We start from the raw sequence: 17329 nt of genomic DNA on the forward strand, positions 1-17329 counted from the left end.
TATCTATTTCCCGAAATTCGGGGGATATCGGCTACAGTTTGGCCTAGATGCTGCGGACCCTGACCAAAGCGCGCCAATCAAATGAAAGGAATAATGTGGATGATGGAGATGCCGTCTCTCAGTGGGGTACGGAGTAGGGGTCCAGTAGAACTCCAAACACGCAGAACCTTCAATCCTCCACAACATTTGGAACAGCGGAGAAGGACGGCGGCAGCAGCGATGCGCAGTGGAGGACAAGCGATTGCTTTCCAGAGATCTTCCGCGCTCTCACGGTCATTTCACGACACCGCTCCTTTGTGTCTGTGACTTGTCGTTCACTATCAGCCCATGTGCGGCTTTCGAAGCCTGCTTGTCACCGCGAACAATTACAAGCGAAGACTGCCATCCGAGCGTTGATTGCCATTTGTTGAACGGAATGCAACCGGACTGCGTTTTGCTTTTTTGTCTCATAGGCACGACACGGACTGCTCTCATGGTTCATACGGATAGACTATCTGGAAACACCAGGAAATATCAGGGTGATACCCTCAACGAGTAGTTCTTGGCAAAACACACGAGTATCTCCTTAGATAGTTCGTCGAAAAGTACTCGATCCTTATACTATCACCGGAGATCATCAGGGGGACACGAACCGACTCCAACTTGAACAAAACCGTATTCGAAGACCCATGGGGCAAGCTGCGGTGACGTGCATTGATGGTGACTCGGATCCGCGTGTTTGAAAACTATCCACACAAACCAAGGTCAGAAACATAACTTCTATTCGCCAAGTCCAAACAATCCACTCATCTCTAAATCTATGTATGACTTGCTTCCCTACTATCCGCTTCTCCTCCACCCATCACGCCCTCGTCACTCCTGCTCTTTGGCCAGACCACCTGCCAGTGAATCACTCAGCCTGCCTACTTTCTCAGCTAAAGCCTAAACCATGACAACTGCACACAAAATCACACAAAACCCCTACCTCTACCCACCCATGTTATCGCTCTAGCAAACTCAATGTCGCCAGATAATCACACCAGTTCTACTCGAGTACACTGACAGGCCTCACATTCAGTTGATGACGCACCGGCGTAACTCTGGGACAGTACGGGAGCTAGCTGCATCGGGCACAGCTGAATCGCCGGACGTTCTCCAAGAAATCGGAGAAGGAAGCGCGGGCGCGGGGTCCAAGAAGTCGCATCCTCAAGAGAAGACAACTTCCAAGTCGCAGAAGGCCCGGCGAACGACACAGAACCGTCGACGAATTGTAATCTTTGCCCTTGCACTTCGATCATTACTCATAACGCTCAAGTTTGAAACTTTATCGGCTGCACCAGACCATCCGTCGCGGAGGGTTGTACTTTGCACAGCTCCGGGAGGACTTACTCAACCCTCCGTCGGGTCTCTGTCCAAGATGGCCGACAGCAGTTTGCACACTCGAAGCCCTAATCTTGGGCTCCCTACTGCCAGTTTCCATATATAACAGCATGTCCTCCACATTGGACCAAGCTTGGTTCCATCACTCAACTGCATTAGCACATAACACCTGATTTCGAACACACACTTCCAAGACACTCTACCTCGTGGAAATTCTACGCCTGAAGTTCGTCAGTCTTAGCAGCAGCAAGCGCTCACATACCGCACCATGGCAGACTGGAGTCTGGCAGGGGAGCTAGCACGACTGGAGAGTCTGGATCTAAATACCGGCGAGCAACCCAGACGGCTCGGCGTCTCCTGGAACAATCTCACCGTCAAAGGTGTCGATGCCGATGCAGCCTTCAACGAAAACGTATTGTCCCAGTTCAATATCACCAACAAACCCACCAAAGGGGCTGAGCTAAAGACCATCATCGAGTCCTCTTATGGCTGCGTGAAGCCCGGCGAGATGCTACTGGTTTTGGGCCGCCCAGGAGCTGGATGTACGACCTTACTGAGCATACTCGCCAACAACCAACGAGGAAACAAAGAAGTCACCGGAGAGATCAACTTTGGGTCCATGGATCCTACCGAAGCACAGGCATATAGAGGTCAGATCGTCATGAACAACGAGGAAGAAGTCTTCTTTCCAACCCTTTCCGTTGGCAACACCATCGACTTTGCCACTCGCTTGAATGCTCCTCGCCAACTCCCCCAAGGCATCAAGACACAAGAAGACTATGCTCAGGCTTACAAAAACTTCCTATTGGAGTCGGTCGGTATCTCGCACACGAAAAACACAAAGGTCGGAGATGCCTTCACCCGCGGTGTCTCTGGTGGCGAGAGGAAACGCGTATCGATCCTGGAATGTCTGGCTACTCGTGGGGCTGTCTATTGCAAAGACAACTCTACCAGAGGTCTCGATGCTAGTACCGCTCTTGAGTACATCAAAACGATCCGAGCCATGACCGATATTCTTGGACTTTCAACTATCGTCACATTGTACCAAGCGGGTAATGCCATCTATGAGCAATTCGACAAAGTCCTCGTTCTTGACGAGGGTAAGCAATTGTTTTACGGTCCTCGGGAAGATGCTGTGCCATTCATGGAAGACCTCGGCTTCGTCTGCGTTGATGGCTCAAACAAGAGTGACTTCCTCACCGGAGTGACTGTTCCCACAGAACGCAAGATTGCCTCAGGCTATACCGACAAATTCCCTCGGACGGGCAGTGACATCGCTCGGGCATACGAGCAATGGCCCGCCAGAGCCAACATGCTTGAGGAATGTCAAAGCTATCCCCAGAGCGAGACAGCGAAGAAAGATACCTTGGCTCTACAGGAGTTGATCGGTACCAAGAAACACAAGGGTCTCAGAGACTCTCCAGTATCAGCAAAGTTCTCCACGCAGGTGCGGGTGTCTGTAGTCAGACAGTGTCAACTTTTGTGGGGAGACAAGTGGACACTGTTCATCAAGCAGGCTGCAACACTCGTGCAAGCTCTCATAGGAGGATCTCTCTTCTATGCTGCTCCTCAGAACAATCTCGGCTTGTTCATCAAAGGCGGAGCCATCTTTTTCTCGACCTTATATCATGCTTTGTTGGCCCTCGGCGAAGTCACGGATTCGTTCACTGGAAGACCTGTCCTAGCAAAGCATCGTGCGTTTGCTTACCACCATCCGGCAGCCTTTGTCATCGCTCAGGTCGTTGTTGACCTACCAATCCTGATGTTCCAAGTTGGTCACTTCAGCATTGTACTCTACTGGATGACTGGTCTCCGGGCTACAGCTTCTGCGTTCTTAACATTCCTGACTATAGGCTACATCAATGCCTTGACCATGACTCAGTACTTCAGAGCTATCGGAGCTGCCTTCCCGACTTTCGACGCGGCAACCAAGATTTCTGGTCTTACATTCGTTTCATTTTTCATCTACATGGGTTACATGGTTGCCAAACCTTTGATGCATCCTTGGTTTGTGTGGATTTTCTGGATCGATCCCATGGCTTATACTTTCGAAGCTCTCATGTCAAATGAGTTCCACGACACCGTCATGCCATGCGTTGGGCCGAATATTGTTCCTAATGGACCCGGTTACGGGACTGGCGTAGGCGGACAGTCGTGTGTCGGCGTTTCTGGTGCTGCTCCAGGTGATACAAGCGTTCTCGGCGATAACTACCTCGCCAGTCTATCATACTCGCATTCCCATGTGTGGCGCAATTTCGGCATCCTATGCGCTTGGTGGGCGCTCTTCATTGCAGTCACAGTCTTCTTCACATCTCGATGGAAATTGGCTGGGGACGGAGGCAGAAAGTTGCTCATTCCTCGCGAACAACAGAGAAAGTCGAGACATCTGGCACAACCTCAAGACGAGGAGTCACTGGAAGCCATCTCGGAAAAGAAGGGCGATTCGTCTATCAGCTCCGATCAGAACGTCACTGGCAATCTTATCGAGAACAAGAGCGTCTTTACCTGGAAGAATCTTACCTACACAGTCAAGACACCCGATGGCGATCGTGTGTTGCTGGACGATGTACAGGGCTACATCAAGCCCGGAGTACTGGGCGCCCTCATGGGATCTTCTGGCGCAGGCAAGACTACGTTGTTAGACGTGCTAGCTCAGCGCAAAACCCAAGGTACCATCCAAGGCTCGGTCTTTGTCGACGGCAGACCTGTTCCCATCTCGTTCCAACGCTCAGCCGGCTACGTCGAACAGCTTGATATCCACGAGCCTCTAGCGACTGTTCGTGAGGCCCTGGAATTCTCAGCTCGCCTTCGCCAGCCGCGAGAGACACCAGACCATGAGAAATTGCAATACGTGAACACGATTATAGATCTATTGGAGCTGAACGCCCTGGAACACACTCTCATCGGTACCCCTGGCTCCGGCTTATCGGTCGAGCAGCGTAAACGATTGACAATCGGTGTTGAATTGGTCGCAAAGCCTAGTATTCTGAGTAAGTACACGCCTTCAAAAGCCCAGAGTATCATCACTAACTGTTCGTTTCAAAGTCTTCCTTGATGAGCCAACATCCGGACTGGATGGTCAGGCCGCATTCAACACCATCAGATTCCTGCGCAAGCTCGCAGCTGCAGGACAAGCCATCTTGGTGACAATCCACCAGCCGTCAGCTCAACTGTTCTCCCAATTCGACAAGCTGCTCCTACTCACAAAAGGTGGCAAAACCGTCTACTTCGGTGACACCAACAAGATCAATGATTATTTGAGCCGCAACGACGCCCCTTGTCCTTCGGAGGCGAACCCTGCCGAGCACATGATTGACGTCGTCACGGGCAGAGGAGCTGGTGAAGGCAAAGATTGGAATCAGGTCTGGCTCCAATCCAACGAGTACACAGAGCTCACCAACGAAATCGACACCATGATATCGGAAGCGTCCTCCAAACCCACATACGTGAATGACGACGGCAACGAATTCGCTGCATCAATGTGGACGCAAACGAAACTGGTCACTCAGCGCATGAATGTGTCCCTCTACCGCAACACCGAGTATGTGATGAACAAGATCGCAATGCACGTGCTACTGGCTCTGCTGAACGGATTCACCTACTGGATGATTAGAGATTCCTTGACTTCGCTGCAACTGAACCTGTTTACCGTGTTCAACATCATTTTCGTGTCGCCCGGAGTCATCGCACAGTTGCAGCCTCTGTTTATCGATCGTCGCGACATTTACGAAGCAAGAGAGAAGAAGAGTAAAATGGTAAAATCTCCTGATTCCTGCATCTGAGGTGGTAATCAGCTAACATGGTGTGCGAATAGTACCACTGGGGCCCATTCGTTACCGGTTTGATTGTCTCGGAATTCCCGTACCTACTGATCTGCGGTCTGTTGTACTATGTTTGCTGGTACTTTACTGCCGGACTCCCCAACTCGACATACTCGGCGGGCAGCACATTCTTCGTCATCGTAAGGCCCCCTACGCTCCATCTGATATATCAATTTGTTGCTAACACAATTCTCAGATCATGTTCGAGTTGGTCTACACAGGTGTCGGACAATCCATCGCTGCATACACGCCCAATGCCGTCTTCGCCTCTTTGGTAAACCCGCTGGTCATTGTAACACTCGTCTCTTTCTGCGGTGTCGTCGTTCCATACAGTCAAATCCAGCCATTCTGGAAGTACTGGTAAGTATTGATCCAAGCTGCACAAGTCAAGTCTGCAATCGCTAACGCATCCGCTTCCCAGGCTATACTACATCGACCCATTTAACTACATCATGTCCAGTCTGCTCGTCTTCACGACTTGGGACAAACCAGTCAACTGCAAACCCAGCGAAATCGCCCTCTTCGATCCTCCCTTTGGTCAAACCTGCGCCGAGTACCTCAGCGCCTATCAGAGCGGCATGGGCGCCGCGACAAACCTGCTGAATCCCAATGCCAGTGCCGGTTGTCAGGTTTGCCAATACACGACTGGAGCTGATTACCTACGCACATTGAATCTCAATGAGAAGAGCTATGGATGGAGGAATGCGGGTATCTCTGTGGTATTTGCTGTTGGCATTTACGGTCTCGTGTTTTTGTTGATGAAGCTCAGGACTAAGCAGACTAAGAAAGCCGAGTCTTAGTTTTGATTGATAGAATATATGGGGGGTTACCTGGAGGGGAATTTTTCTTTTTCGGGTGATGGCGCAGAAATTAGACCAATACATATCAAATTTATCATTTTCAGCAACTTCATGCCTCACTTCTGGAAGACCAGGGAGACCTACGTGCACATCTTCCTTTGTTCTAAAGTTGTGGAAGTGTTGAATCCTCTGTCTACCTGTTGCAGACGACACCCACAGAACAAGAAAGAAAATTCCATCAGGCGCACATTCATATCTGCCATCCAACCATTGAGCAAATCTCAACAGGCAACAACAGACGTACTGCGATTCTACGAAAAAAAGTTCCATAGGTCCTGATAAGTCATCAAAAGGGTAGGGTACCTCTCGCATGCACTCCGACCTTGGAATTCTCGAGGTTGGCATTCTATACACAGAGAAATGACGACTGACACACATTATCGGCGTTCTGCAGAAGAGCTGCCCAAAAGCCGTATCACTGATACCTCAGAGATCATCGGAGAAATGCCTTGAAGGCAATACACAACATCGAGCTTTTGCGAAAATCACTCCGATCGATGCTGGAAACGCAGGTGTCGAATCCACCTGTTCGTAATCACAGATGATGATTGTCACTCCCCTCCGACCCGAACCCAAAAAACCCGCAACATGTCCGTTCGCAGAGACTAAGATGCCCTCACTTGCTTACATATGCACTCATGCCGATCGAAAGCAATCATTTGATGACCATACATTCAAACCGCACCTTGAAACCTCCATCCGGGTGAGTCAACAGAGTCAACAGGGTCAACAAAGTAAAAGACGTGCTTTCGCTTGGGTAAATCGCCGAAGTCCTTTGATGTTGAGAAGGAAGAAGATTTGGTTCGCCGGTCTACGAGATCTTCATTCACTTTGGACCGTAGGGGGACTTGCTCTATCAAGAGTGAAGATGTTTTTGGTGCCTGGCAATTCTTCGATTTCGATATCTGCAGAATGTCGGTAAACGAATTGCGGATGGGATCCCAGCTGGTTCGCCCAGTCATGACAAACACATATCCGAATCCACACACTAGCATAATAGTAAGCATACGAGGGACAGGGAGGGAGAAACAAAAAATCCTTTGTTATGCAAATGTATAGAATCGGTCCAGCCCGAAAAAGCAACGCTCGCTGCCAAAATCGTAGACAAGCAGTGCATGATACACTGAGACGAAGACTTCAGTCGCAACACTTAGTACCTATATCTGACCTCCCTCTGACTGTGTGTTTGCTCGACCGGACTCACTTCCTCGGTAGTGGTTGTGTCGACACCGCCGTGCATCGTAAGACCATTAGCAGCACTATACTGGCGGCCCATGTAACTCTCAGTCACTCCGCCGTATGCCGGTCGCGAATTCGTGTCGACATTAGGACCATAGTTACGCGGCTCATGAGCGTAGTTGGTGTAGTCCAGGTCATGATTGTGGCTAGACTCTGCTGAATCGGCAAAAGGATTTGTTGGAGCCAGTGTCGGAGCTGAAGTGTGGCCTGGAGGGGGCCCTGGCGGAGGGGGAAAATTGTCGTTGATGGGAGACACAGGCGATTGTGTGATATGTTGGTCTGTCGGGTTCAGATGTGAGGTCGGCTGCAGGACAGGATATTGTTGGGCAGGCTGAGACTGAGGAGGGGGCGAGGCGAAAGGATTATTCGGCCCAAGGGCGGGAGAAGCGGTTTGACCAAGAGCTCGTCGAGCTTGAAGAACTGCGCGCTGGTGTCTACTAATCGCCAGACTCAGTTGTTCATTCGTCTCGATCAGCGTCTGGAGTGTATCGTCGTCAGGCGGGGGCGAAGTGCAGTTGATGTATTCCTGCATGCTTCGCTGCGCCTGCTGACAACGCTCCGAGAACTCCTTGATCAGCTCATTGTCCATGACCTGCTCTGGCGGGGTGCTCTGGAGAAGCTGGAGCAAGATCTTAGCTGTATTTCGGGCTTCTTCGACGCGCGATGCGAGCTCTTGTGGCGTTGGCAGCGAGTCTGACTGGGGAGAATGTGCAGTCGGATGCTGGGGTAGCGGCGGAGCGATCTGACGGTATGCGCCTTGCGGAGGAATGCGAGCCTGGTGTCCCTTGACATGGCGCCACATGGCCAGCAGATCGTACAGTCCATTGTCATAGCTCTTCTCTGCCTCGAGCGAGTCCAGTGTCTCCCTCATCATCTGTTGTACGCTTGGATCTTTTCCGTGCTTAACCAGGTCTTTTACGGTCGAGACGAATCTGGCGTCGAAGTTGCGGGTAAAAGACTGGCCTGGGTTGTCGGCCAGGATGCGTATCAACATGATGGCATTGTACTGGACTCGCGACTTGTTGTCCTTGGAGAGGCATTTTCGGATCTGATGGGCTGCGGCGGCTGCTGCATGTGGTGACGACTCGGCGGCTTCGACGATGACTGGTAGGTGCAGCACTTCCTCTCCCTGGAGCGTGATTAGCGACAGCGCATGGGAGGACAGGCTGGCAGTCTGAGCTTACGCTGTTATCGCTAGAGGACTCGCAGAATAGTCGCTAGCTGCTGTGTCAGTGATCGACATGTTGATAACAGGCTTGGACTTGACTCACGATGGCATGAGTAGCGTTTGCTTCGGGAGAGTCGACAGGCGGGCGTGTGTTGTTGACGTGAGCGGCGGCATCGCTGCCTGGCCATTCATGTCAGTAAACATTGCGTCATAATGTTTCTGTCGCAGTCGGTGTCGCTCACTGTGTGTTCTCTTGAGAAAGCCTGCGCGTAGTTTCTTCATGGTGCGATGTGATGCTTCGGTCTTCTGAGTGTGTCCAGGAAGGAGCGAGATGAAGGATTAATCAAGAGTGTCGGGTTGGCCTGAGGGAAGGCGCATGTGATTGCTTGCTGTTCCATCCTTGGCGCCACGAATTGCGCCTCGTTGACCGGGTCGATACGACCATTTGTCCACGAATACACTCTTGTACTTTGCCACTGCCCAGAGGACTTTTTGCTGTAGGCACACGACTTACTTGCGTATACACCTGTGGCGATTGCGCATACTCGTTTCTGCTTGACGTCGCAACAGGAGCTCGTGTATGAGCAGAGCAGAGCCGCCCGACTCATTTCCCGCTCCATCTCCAGTACACGGATCAATCTTTAGGGACCACCATGATGCTTTTAAGCTCACGAATATCAGAAGGGTGAACACGCTAGCGTATCTATGAACAGCTCATACGACCCCGAGCCGCTGAAATTACAGAATAGGATGGTAGGTGGCCTCAGACTTGCTGGCTGATTATGTCGTACCAGACCGACATAGAAATGGTTCGTTAGATTGTTGACCATGAGATGTTATACACATAAAGCGTTCCTGAGCGATCTTGACAGAGGCAGTGTAGTTCTAACCATCCTTAACAGTAGCCTTGAGACGTTCAAGAATGTACTCGCCCGCACGAATAGGTGGGTATTTTGAGGGGTTCTCGTCCGAGACACAGCTAGGTAGGGTCTGCTTGTGTGGTCAGTTTGGCGTTTCTCTAGTTTGCGACAACAAACCTACCTCGACCTGTTGATCGTAGTTGATGGAAAAGAAAAAGGGTACGCTATATCTCTCCTTGGTGGTTCTGTTGACGACGCGGTGAATCGTGCTCTTGTAAACACCGTTGGTCCATCTCATCAGGAAGTCTGCCACATTGACGATGAATGCGCCCTCGGCAGCGGCTGCAGGTGTCCAGACATTCTCAGGTGTAAGAATCTCAAGACCATGGGTTGTGGATGAAAGCAGCAGGGTAAAGCACTCGTAATCAGTATGCGATCCGAGGCCAACCTCCTTGTCTGCCTCGTTGGGGTCCAATGGCTTTGGATCCTTGGAGGGAGGATAGTATAACAGGCGAGAGATACCGCCCGGATGCGTCATCATCTCATCGAAGTGATTCTCAGGCAATGCCAAACTCAAGGCGAAAAGTCTGAACAGATGGCGAGCAAGCTGCAGCACTTGGCCATAGTATTCTGCAATATCTTGCTTGAAACCAGGAAGAGCGGAATCGGCAGGCCATACGTTGCCATTCTCGGTGCTTCCGTCCAAGTCGCGGTATTTACCATCACCGCCTGTAGGGTCGAGGGAAGCTTCGTAGCCCCAATTGAAGCCTTCCTTGGTTTCCGGCACAGCTGCGGTAGCCCAATCGTCTGGGTTCACATAGGTGTAGTCTGAAGGTTCCCATCCGCGCATCAAGTCGTTGTGCTTGACGTGTAGCTCATCCTTTTGGGCAGGGGGAAGCTCTTTGAAGAAGCGAGAAGCCTGGTTCAGCACGCCTTGACGGACAGATTCGGGGACATTGTGGCCAGTGATCTGGAAGAAGCCGCTGTTCGTGCAAGCGTTGCGAATCTGAGATGCTACGGTTTGTTTGTCCTTGAGGGAGCCATTGAAAGTGGAGGAGATGTCGATGACGGGAACATTGAAGGGCCGAGCTGGACCGTCAGTCTTTGTGGTGAGGCGGTCGTTGAGGTAGCTCTGAGCAGCACGACGAGCCTCGTCCGAGGTGACGTTGTTGGAAGCCATTTTGCGATACGAAATTTCCAAGGATACTTGGTGAGGTGCAAGAGAGTTATATACGGTAGATTTTGGTCTCGGGAGCGGATAAGGATAGGCACAGTTCAAGGGTCTTGTCAGCCGCCGGGCGGTCCCTACCTATCTGATGACTCGGTAGCGACGATTCGCGGACGGATATGGAATGTGGAAGCGTAACAGACAAACAGCGGACACAGAGTTTACGAAAGTGCGACAGTATCGAGCAGGCGGACGGCGGGTTAGTCAATGGTATGATTAACAGGCGAGAGGTGGAGTGGGTGCGGGGAAGAGCTTGGGCACCCTCGTGGGCAATTTGGACCAACCTTGCGGGAGCTCTATTTATGTGAGCATGACGAAGGCGATTTTTGTTCGATGGCTTGAAGGTGCAGATGTTTCGGGTTTCTAGAGGTCGCTGGACAGCAGAAAGGGGCTCGGTGAGGGATGAGATTCAGGGGTCGTAGTACGAGTACAGCTGAAGCTCCCTGGCCCAAGCTCAGGAACAATTGCGTCGTGTTTTTGGAGCAGGTCCAAAGTCGTTGCGACAGCTGTCCGTTCTTGTCTGTCCGAGTCTCTCCTTGATCCCTCGACATCACTGTCTATCAGCCTCGTGTGTAGGACGTGTTTTGTGATTGATCTGCAAGCACTTTCTGTCCTCGATTGAACTCTCATCATGTCTTCGACGCCGAGCTCCAAGAAGGGGCCCGCGGCCAGTACCAAAAAGAAGGTTGATGTCGCTGCCGACCAGACCAGCGAATACCTCAATCAGCTGAAGAACCAGACCAAGCAGTCGCCTTCGAATGACTGGGACTACAAGCTTGCTCTCGCTGTCATCACCCTCCTCGCTTTTGCAACCCGCTTCTACGCCATCACCCACCCCAACCAGGTCGTCTTTGATGAAGTCCACTTTGGCAAGGTAAGACTCGACCTCACCCAAGCCTATGACCCAATTGCTAACTCAGGGCAGTTCGCATCCTACTACCTCCAGCGAACCTACTTCTTCGATGTGCACCCTCCGTTCGGCAAGCTCCTGTTCGCTTTTGCAGGCTGGTTGGTCGGCTACAATGGCGACTTTCTGTTTGAGAACATTGGCGACTCGTACATCACAAACAAGGTCCCCTACGTTGCTTACCGCGCAATGCCCGCCTCGATGGGCGCCTTGACCGTCTCGACCGTCTTCATGATCATGTGGGAGTCTGGTTACTCTCTGCCTGCCTGTGTTCTGGCTGCCGGTCTTGTGCTCTTCGACAACGCCCACATTGGCCAGACCAGACTCATCCTCCTCGATGCCACCCTCATTCTCTTCATGGCTCTCTCCGTCTGGAGCTACATCCGCTTCTACAAGCTTCGCCATGTCCCCTTCAGCCGCAAGTGGTGGAAGTGGCTGCTCTTGACCGGTGTCTGCCTCAGCTGCGTCATCTCGACAAAATACGTCGGTGCCTTCACCTTCTTCTCCATCGGTGTCCCCGTCGCCATTGATCTCTGGTCCCTTCTCGACATCAACCGCAGACAGGGTGCTCTCAGTCTGCCCGAGTTCGGCAAGCACTTGGGTGCTCGTGTCACTGGTCTGATTGTCATTCCCTTTATGCTCTACCTCTTCTGGTTCCAGGTCCACTTCGCCATCCTCAACCGCTCCGGCCCTGGTGACGACTTCATGAGCCCCGAGTTCCAGGAGACGCTCAGCGACAACATCATGACCCAGCAAGCCGTCAGCATCGACTACTACGACGCCATCAACATCCGTCACAAGGATACAAAGGTCTACCTCCACAGTCACCCCGACAAATACCCTCTTCGCTACGATGACGGTCGTGTCTCTTCTCAGGGTCAGCAAGTTACTGGCTACCCTCACAACGACACCAACAACCTCTGGCAGATCATCCCTGGAACCGGTGCCATCCCCGAAGAGACTGGCCACCGCGTCCACGTCGGCGATGTCGTTCGTCTCCGCCATCTCGTCACCGACACTTGGCTCCTTACCCACGATGTTGCCTCGCCTTACTACCCCACCAACCAGGAGTTTACCACTGTCGGCCACGATGATGCCAACGGCGAGCGCTTCAACGATACCCTGTTCGAAATCAGAGTGGATGGCGCAAAGCCTGGCATGGACCTCAAGACCATGTCTGTCCAGTTCAAGCTCGTTCACGTGCCCACAAAGGTTGCCATGTGGACCCATACCACCCCTCTGCCTGACTGGGCTTACAAGCAAGCCGAGATCAACGGAAACAAGAACGCCCTCCAAACCAGCAACATCTGGTACGCCGAAGACATTCCTGCTCTTCCCAAGGACTCTGAGCGCGCAAAGAAGGAGCCTCGCAAGGTCAAGCACGTGCCTTTCCTCAAGAAGTACTTTGAGCTGCAGCGCGCCATGTTCTACCACAACAACGCTCTCACCAGCAGCCACCCTTACGCCAGTGTTCCCATCCAGTGGCCTTTCCTTCTTCGCGGTGTCAGCTTCTGGACCGAGAACGAGACTCGCCAGCAGATTTACTTCCTCGGTAACCCTGTAGGTTGGTGGTTGGCCAGCAGTCTGCTCGCTGTTTTTGCTGGTGTTCTTCTCGCGGATCAGCTTTCTCAGCGCCGTGGTGTTGATGCTCTTGACAAGCGTACGTTCATTCTTCCTCAAATCCCAGATCCCAATACTAACATTTCTCAGGCGCCCGTAACCGTCTTTACAACTCGACCGGTTTCTTCTTCCTCACCTGGGCCGCCCACTACGTTCCCTTTTACATCATGGGCCGTCAGCTCTTCCTCCACCACTACCTCCCTGCCCACCTCGCTTCCGCTCTCGTTACCGGTGCCCTCGTCGAATTTGTCTTCAACATTGATCCCGTTGACCTCGACGACGTCGCTTCTGGCAACGCCACCATCACAAAGAACAAGAAGACTGCCGTGCAGCAAAACAAGCCCGTCCGCGAGAGAACTGGCCAGTCCAACTTGCTCGGCATGTGGGCTGCCACTGGCGGTATTCTTGCTGTTGTTGTCTGGAGTTTCCTATACTTTGCTCCTCTGACTTACGGTCAGCCTGGCTTGAGCATCGAGCAGGTCCAGGCGAGAAAGTGGCTCAACTACGATTTGCACTTTGCCAAATAGGGTAGTCGGAACACAGAAGATTCCGATTCGGAGCTCGCCAGTTTGATGAGCTTGAGCAGAGCATCTGCAGTTTCTCATTTAGGATTAGCGGGTTTATATTTCTCCCTTGTTCGTGCTCAATTTCGCGACCCGCAACCAAAATTCAGAATACTACCATTTAGACGTCAAGGCTTTCCCATCAATCCGTGAGTCCCGATGATGTGTGTCCTCAGCAATAATCATCCCTCTACAGAGCCTGTCCCAACCCACAGCTCAAGCAAAGTGTTTTCGCGATGAAACACATTGCAGAAATTCATCTTGGGTCGCTTCAGGCAAAGCCCCTCATAGTAAGTGACAGGAGGAGAGATCGTGCTCGAGACGTGCAGAGAGAGGAAGAGAAACCTATAAGGGTCGGACGGTCGAGAAGATGAGGAAGAGCCAGCGGAAGACGTAGCCAGGTCAGCGCACTTCATTTCCCGACATCCTTGGTTCCCCAAGAGCGAAACCCCACTCGTGGCATCTCGTACTTGCCCGGACCTACACATCACTCCCACGCATTTTGACCGATTGGAAGACGATCGAGCGTTATTATCTGACCACAAGAGAAAAGCGGGCCAGATGCTTGGAAATCACTTGAGCGATTTGGGCACTTTTGAATCCGTCGCTTTCTAGGATGACAAGGTTATCCATGGATACCATAGAATTTGCAGAAGAGCCTGATGGCGCTCGTCTCAGTATCTGTACACGGTCGTCAACAGCCTGTACTGCCATGATCGAGTGTGACAGATGCATTTGCCAACATCATGCTCCATGAAGGCCTCTAGCGAAGCGCATACTGTTTATATATATCAATATCACGTATGTGGTGTCTACGACGGTCTGCAGTCTGATGTCGACCGAGAGGATCGAAGTATCATAAAGCCCTCGACTGTATGTCGCTGTTTCATCTACATTCAGACTCTACGTCCTACTTGATCCAAGTAAGCTTCCTCTCACTCTCGATGGACTAGAAATTTAGTGCGGTGAGCAGAACACCGAATGATGAATCAGCAGATCAATCTTCCTTTGCTATAGAGACAAGTAACTCAACGATCGACAAGATCATGGCAGAGTCGCAAGAATCATTATGGACAACAGGAATAATCGTTGGAAACAGGTCAGACGCTCTCACAAATGGATAGGTCTCTGCTGGTCTCAGAATTGCCATTCGTGGAATCCCCTCGGGAACAACGGGCGCTCACCTGCCTGATCGAGCGAGCGGTGTCTCTTAGCAAGACATAAAGTCTGATTGCATTGCTGCCTAGACGCATTCTCGAAGATGGATAAAGGATAATCCTATCCACGGACGGGTTCTTTTCTTTTTTCCAAGTACTCCATCAACTCGACAGTCCAGAAGTCGCAACTCCGCATCTTCTGAGTTTCGAACAACCTCCCGAGAGTGCACCACACAGCCAAGAGACAGTCGAACCCTTGCGAACCGTAATTGTACACCAACAGGCCCTTCGCAGGATAAATTGCAACCTCTCTTGCAAAAGGCAAAAATGACATCAAATCCACCAAAGAACCCTCTACACTCCGCGCGCCTCTCTTTCCGCGCCCCGGAATCCCCTTCAGATGACGACTTCTTCTCCGCAATGGTCAGCGACATAGACGCCTACATGAACTCAAACATAACAAACGCCACGGTCCCAGGATCAAAACAAGCCAAAAAGTATCAAGAATATCTTACGGAAAAGACTCTGCTCGGTGTGGTTATCTGCTTACGCTCCACTCATGTCGACGGTAACGAGAGTGAGAAACCGACGCCGATCGGGGCCATGCACCTCTGCAAGTCTGGGGACGGAATGACGCATCACCGGAGCACAGAGATTGGAATCGAGATATTGGATGGGTTCCAAGGCAAGGGATATGGGAGCGAGGCGCTAACGTGGATTTTGGAGTGGGCATTTCGGAGATTGGGATTGCATAGAGTGCAGGTGAGAGCGTTTGGGTGGAATGTGAGGGCGATCGAGTTGTACAAAAGGCTAGGGTTCACTGAGGAAGGAAGATGGAGAGACGCGCTGTGGCATGATGGGCAGTTCTGGGATGATGTGCAGCTGAGCATGCTTGAGGATGATTGGAAGCAAAGAGCGGAACGCAACCTCGATCGATAGAAAGCTCAAACTTGGATTACAGACACTAAATTGTCTTTACTGATAGACACAATAGTTTATACCAAAACAAATCCGGTGCTTACACTGTCATTTTGGATGCAATGATTAGCTCTCCTGATTGAATGTAGGTGTGTTGAACACGACTCTATACATTTGAGGGTTCTTCCACAATTGACCTCAGCTATGCGGTGTTGCTGTCAGACTTCTGTTATTCGATGATGTAATTTATAGGCCTTGCTATGATCGCCGTCTCACGTAGAGGGCGCATTGAATTGGAGTCTGATACAATCATGAATGCCGAGCATACATTTCAACTGGGATTTCTTGCACAATTTGAGACGTGGAGCTAAACGCTTGAGAGGTATAACAATATCTTTGTACTTCGCATGGGTTCTTTCATGTGCGTATGTCGTTAGGGGTTTGCTGATGATCATAGGCAGACACACTGATCATGCACTGGCGACAAGTACTTTTATGCTCCGGTCCATGGTTCGCCACCCGTATAGCAATCTTTTGTCCGTAGGAAGTGTATCACTAGTACTGCTCACAGCCGAGAGTATCGATATTCGTCCTTCCACACGAACCCTCCCACTATGCCACAATCATGGCAATACCTCCATGTATTCTGAGGTCTTGGAGCATACTGCCAGCCCGTTGTAGACTACCAAGCCCTGTCTAGACTTAGTGAGAGGCAGAAACCGCGAAGGCCAAGAAGGGTTATTATCAAGTCAGAACCCGATGAGAGGGAAGAGATATAGGGTGAATGGGCCTGATTATTTCCTTGTGGTGTGTTTTGATGCAGAAGCGTCTAGTTGTGAATACCCTATAAGCATCCATCTTCTTCTCAAACTACCCACTCCCTCACCGTATGACAGGAGTGCGTAAAAGTAGACCGAGCCCCTTCAACCTATGCAGCGATAAGGCCGCCGTCGATTGCAGCTTGGATCCCGATCAAGTAGACGATGCCGGTGAAGTTGCTCCAGGCCAGAGTCTTGTCAGTCTCGCCGTCTCTTTGGCTTGGAAAGACGATGTACAAGAGGTTGTGAAGGAGCATGAGCCACGGAAGAAGCTTGACTGAGCCTCTGATGATTGAATTGGATGTGGCTTTGTTCACGTTGAGCGTGGCTTGCTTGGTTGTTTGCTTTTCCATCTTTTGGCATGTGATGGTGGTAATTCAATGAGATGATGTAAGGGATATATGTTGTATGTTTTTTGCGTCTAGATCTTGGTGTAACGTGCGGATGTTGGTGGTGGATAGAAAGGAATGGAGTAGCGACTTTTATACATGGCTGATCATGAACCGAACGATCAACTTTCTGTTCCGTGTCCATCTTCTCGTCTCGAGGATCATCTGATCGCTGCCTTGGCGTAGCGTAGGGTTTTAGGGTATTGTATGACCTGAGAAGAAGATCGGCAAACCTAAATCCAGGAAAAGATGAAGGATTCATTTTCTCGTACGTAGAGTCGTTCTCGTGTTATATCCGGGAGTGGAGATAGGCCATGTGGCCATGATAAGCTTAGATCTCTACGTGCTATGAAGGTAAAAAGTCTTGTTCGCTGATCATGATTTACATCAACCTCGAGTCAGAGCCGAGAGATCCGGCTTGA

General features: G+C 51.1%; 5 protein-coding genes across 5 annotated transcripts; 3 read left to right on the plus strand and 2 right to left on the minus strand.

Annotated features, from left to right (window-relative positions):
• Positions 1–1627: 1627 nt before the first annotated feature.
• Positions 1628–5980, plus strand: M436DRAFT_58059 (uncharacterized protein; the record flags this gene model as incomplete). Its single annotated transcript, XM_013567252.1, has 5 exons — positions 1628–4349; positions 4405–5114; positions 5174–5320; positions 5377–5540; positions 5602–5980. The coding sequence occupies 5 exons, from the start codon at positions 1628–1630 to the stop codon at positions 5978–5980; spliced, it is 4122 nt and encodes a 1373-aa protein (XP_013422706.1).
• Positions 5981–7190: 1210 nt separating this feature from the next.
• On the minus strand, positions 7191–8583 carry M436DRAFT_58140 (GAT-like domain-containing protein; the record flags this gene model as incomplete). The annotated part of the gene is made up of 4 exons (XM_013567268.1): positions 7191–7330; positions 7382–8408; positions 8464–8496; positions 8551–8583. Coding segments are annotated over 4 exons (1233 nt in total), but the record flags the coding sequence as incomplete, so codon positions are not given.
• Positions 8584–9332: 749 nt separating this feature from the next.
• On the minus strand, positions 9333–10487 carry M436DRAFT_76832 (Clavaminate synthase-like protein; the record flags this gene model as incomplete). Its single annotated transcript, XM_013567323.1, has 2 exons — positions 9333–9437; positions 9489–10487. 2 exons carry the CDS (start codon positions 10485–10487, stop codon positions 9333–9335), a joined length of 1104 nt encoding a protein of 367 aa, XP_013422777.1.
• Positions 10488–11166: 679 nt separating this feature from the next.
• On the plus strand, positions 11167–13589 carry M436DRAFT_58234 (dolichyl-phosphate-mannose--protein mannosyltransferase; the record flags this gene model as incomplete). Its single annotated transcript, XM_013567288.1, has 3 exons — positions 11167–11409; positions 11461–13102; positions 13153–13589. 3 exons carry the CDS (start codon positions 11167–11169, stop codon positions 13587–13589), a joined length of 2322 nt encoding a protein of 773 aa, XP_013422742.1.
• A 1520-nt stretch (positions 13590–15109) lies between these two features.
• M436DRAFT_58193 (acyl-CoA N-acyltransferase) lies at positions 15110–15721 on the plus strand (the record flags this gene model as incomplete). The annotated part of the gene is made up of 1 exon (XM_013567279.1): positions 15110–15721. The coding sequence occupies one exon, from the start codon at positions 15110–15112 to the stop codon at positions 15719–15721; it is 612 nt and encodes a 203-aa protein (XP_013422733.1).
• Between the last annotated feature and the right edge of the window lie 1608 nt (positions 15722–17329).

Source organism: Aureobasidium namibiae (assembly GCF_000721765.1).
Source record: "Aureobasidium namibiae CBS 147.97 unplaced genomic scaffold scaffold_27, whole genome shotgun sequence".
Taxonomy (NCBI): Eukaryota; Fungi; Ascomycota; class Dothideomycetes; order Dothideales; family Saccotheciaceae; genus Aureobasidium; species Aureobasidium namibiae.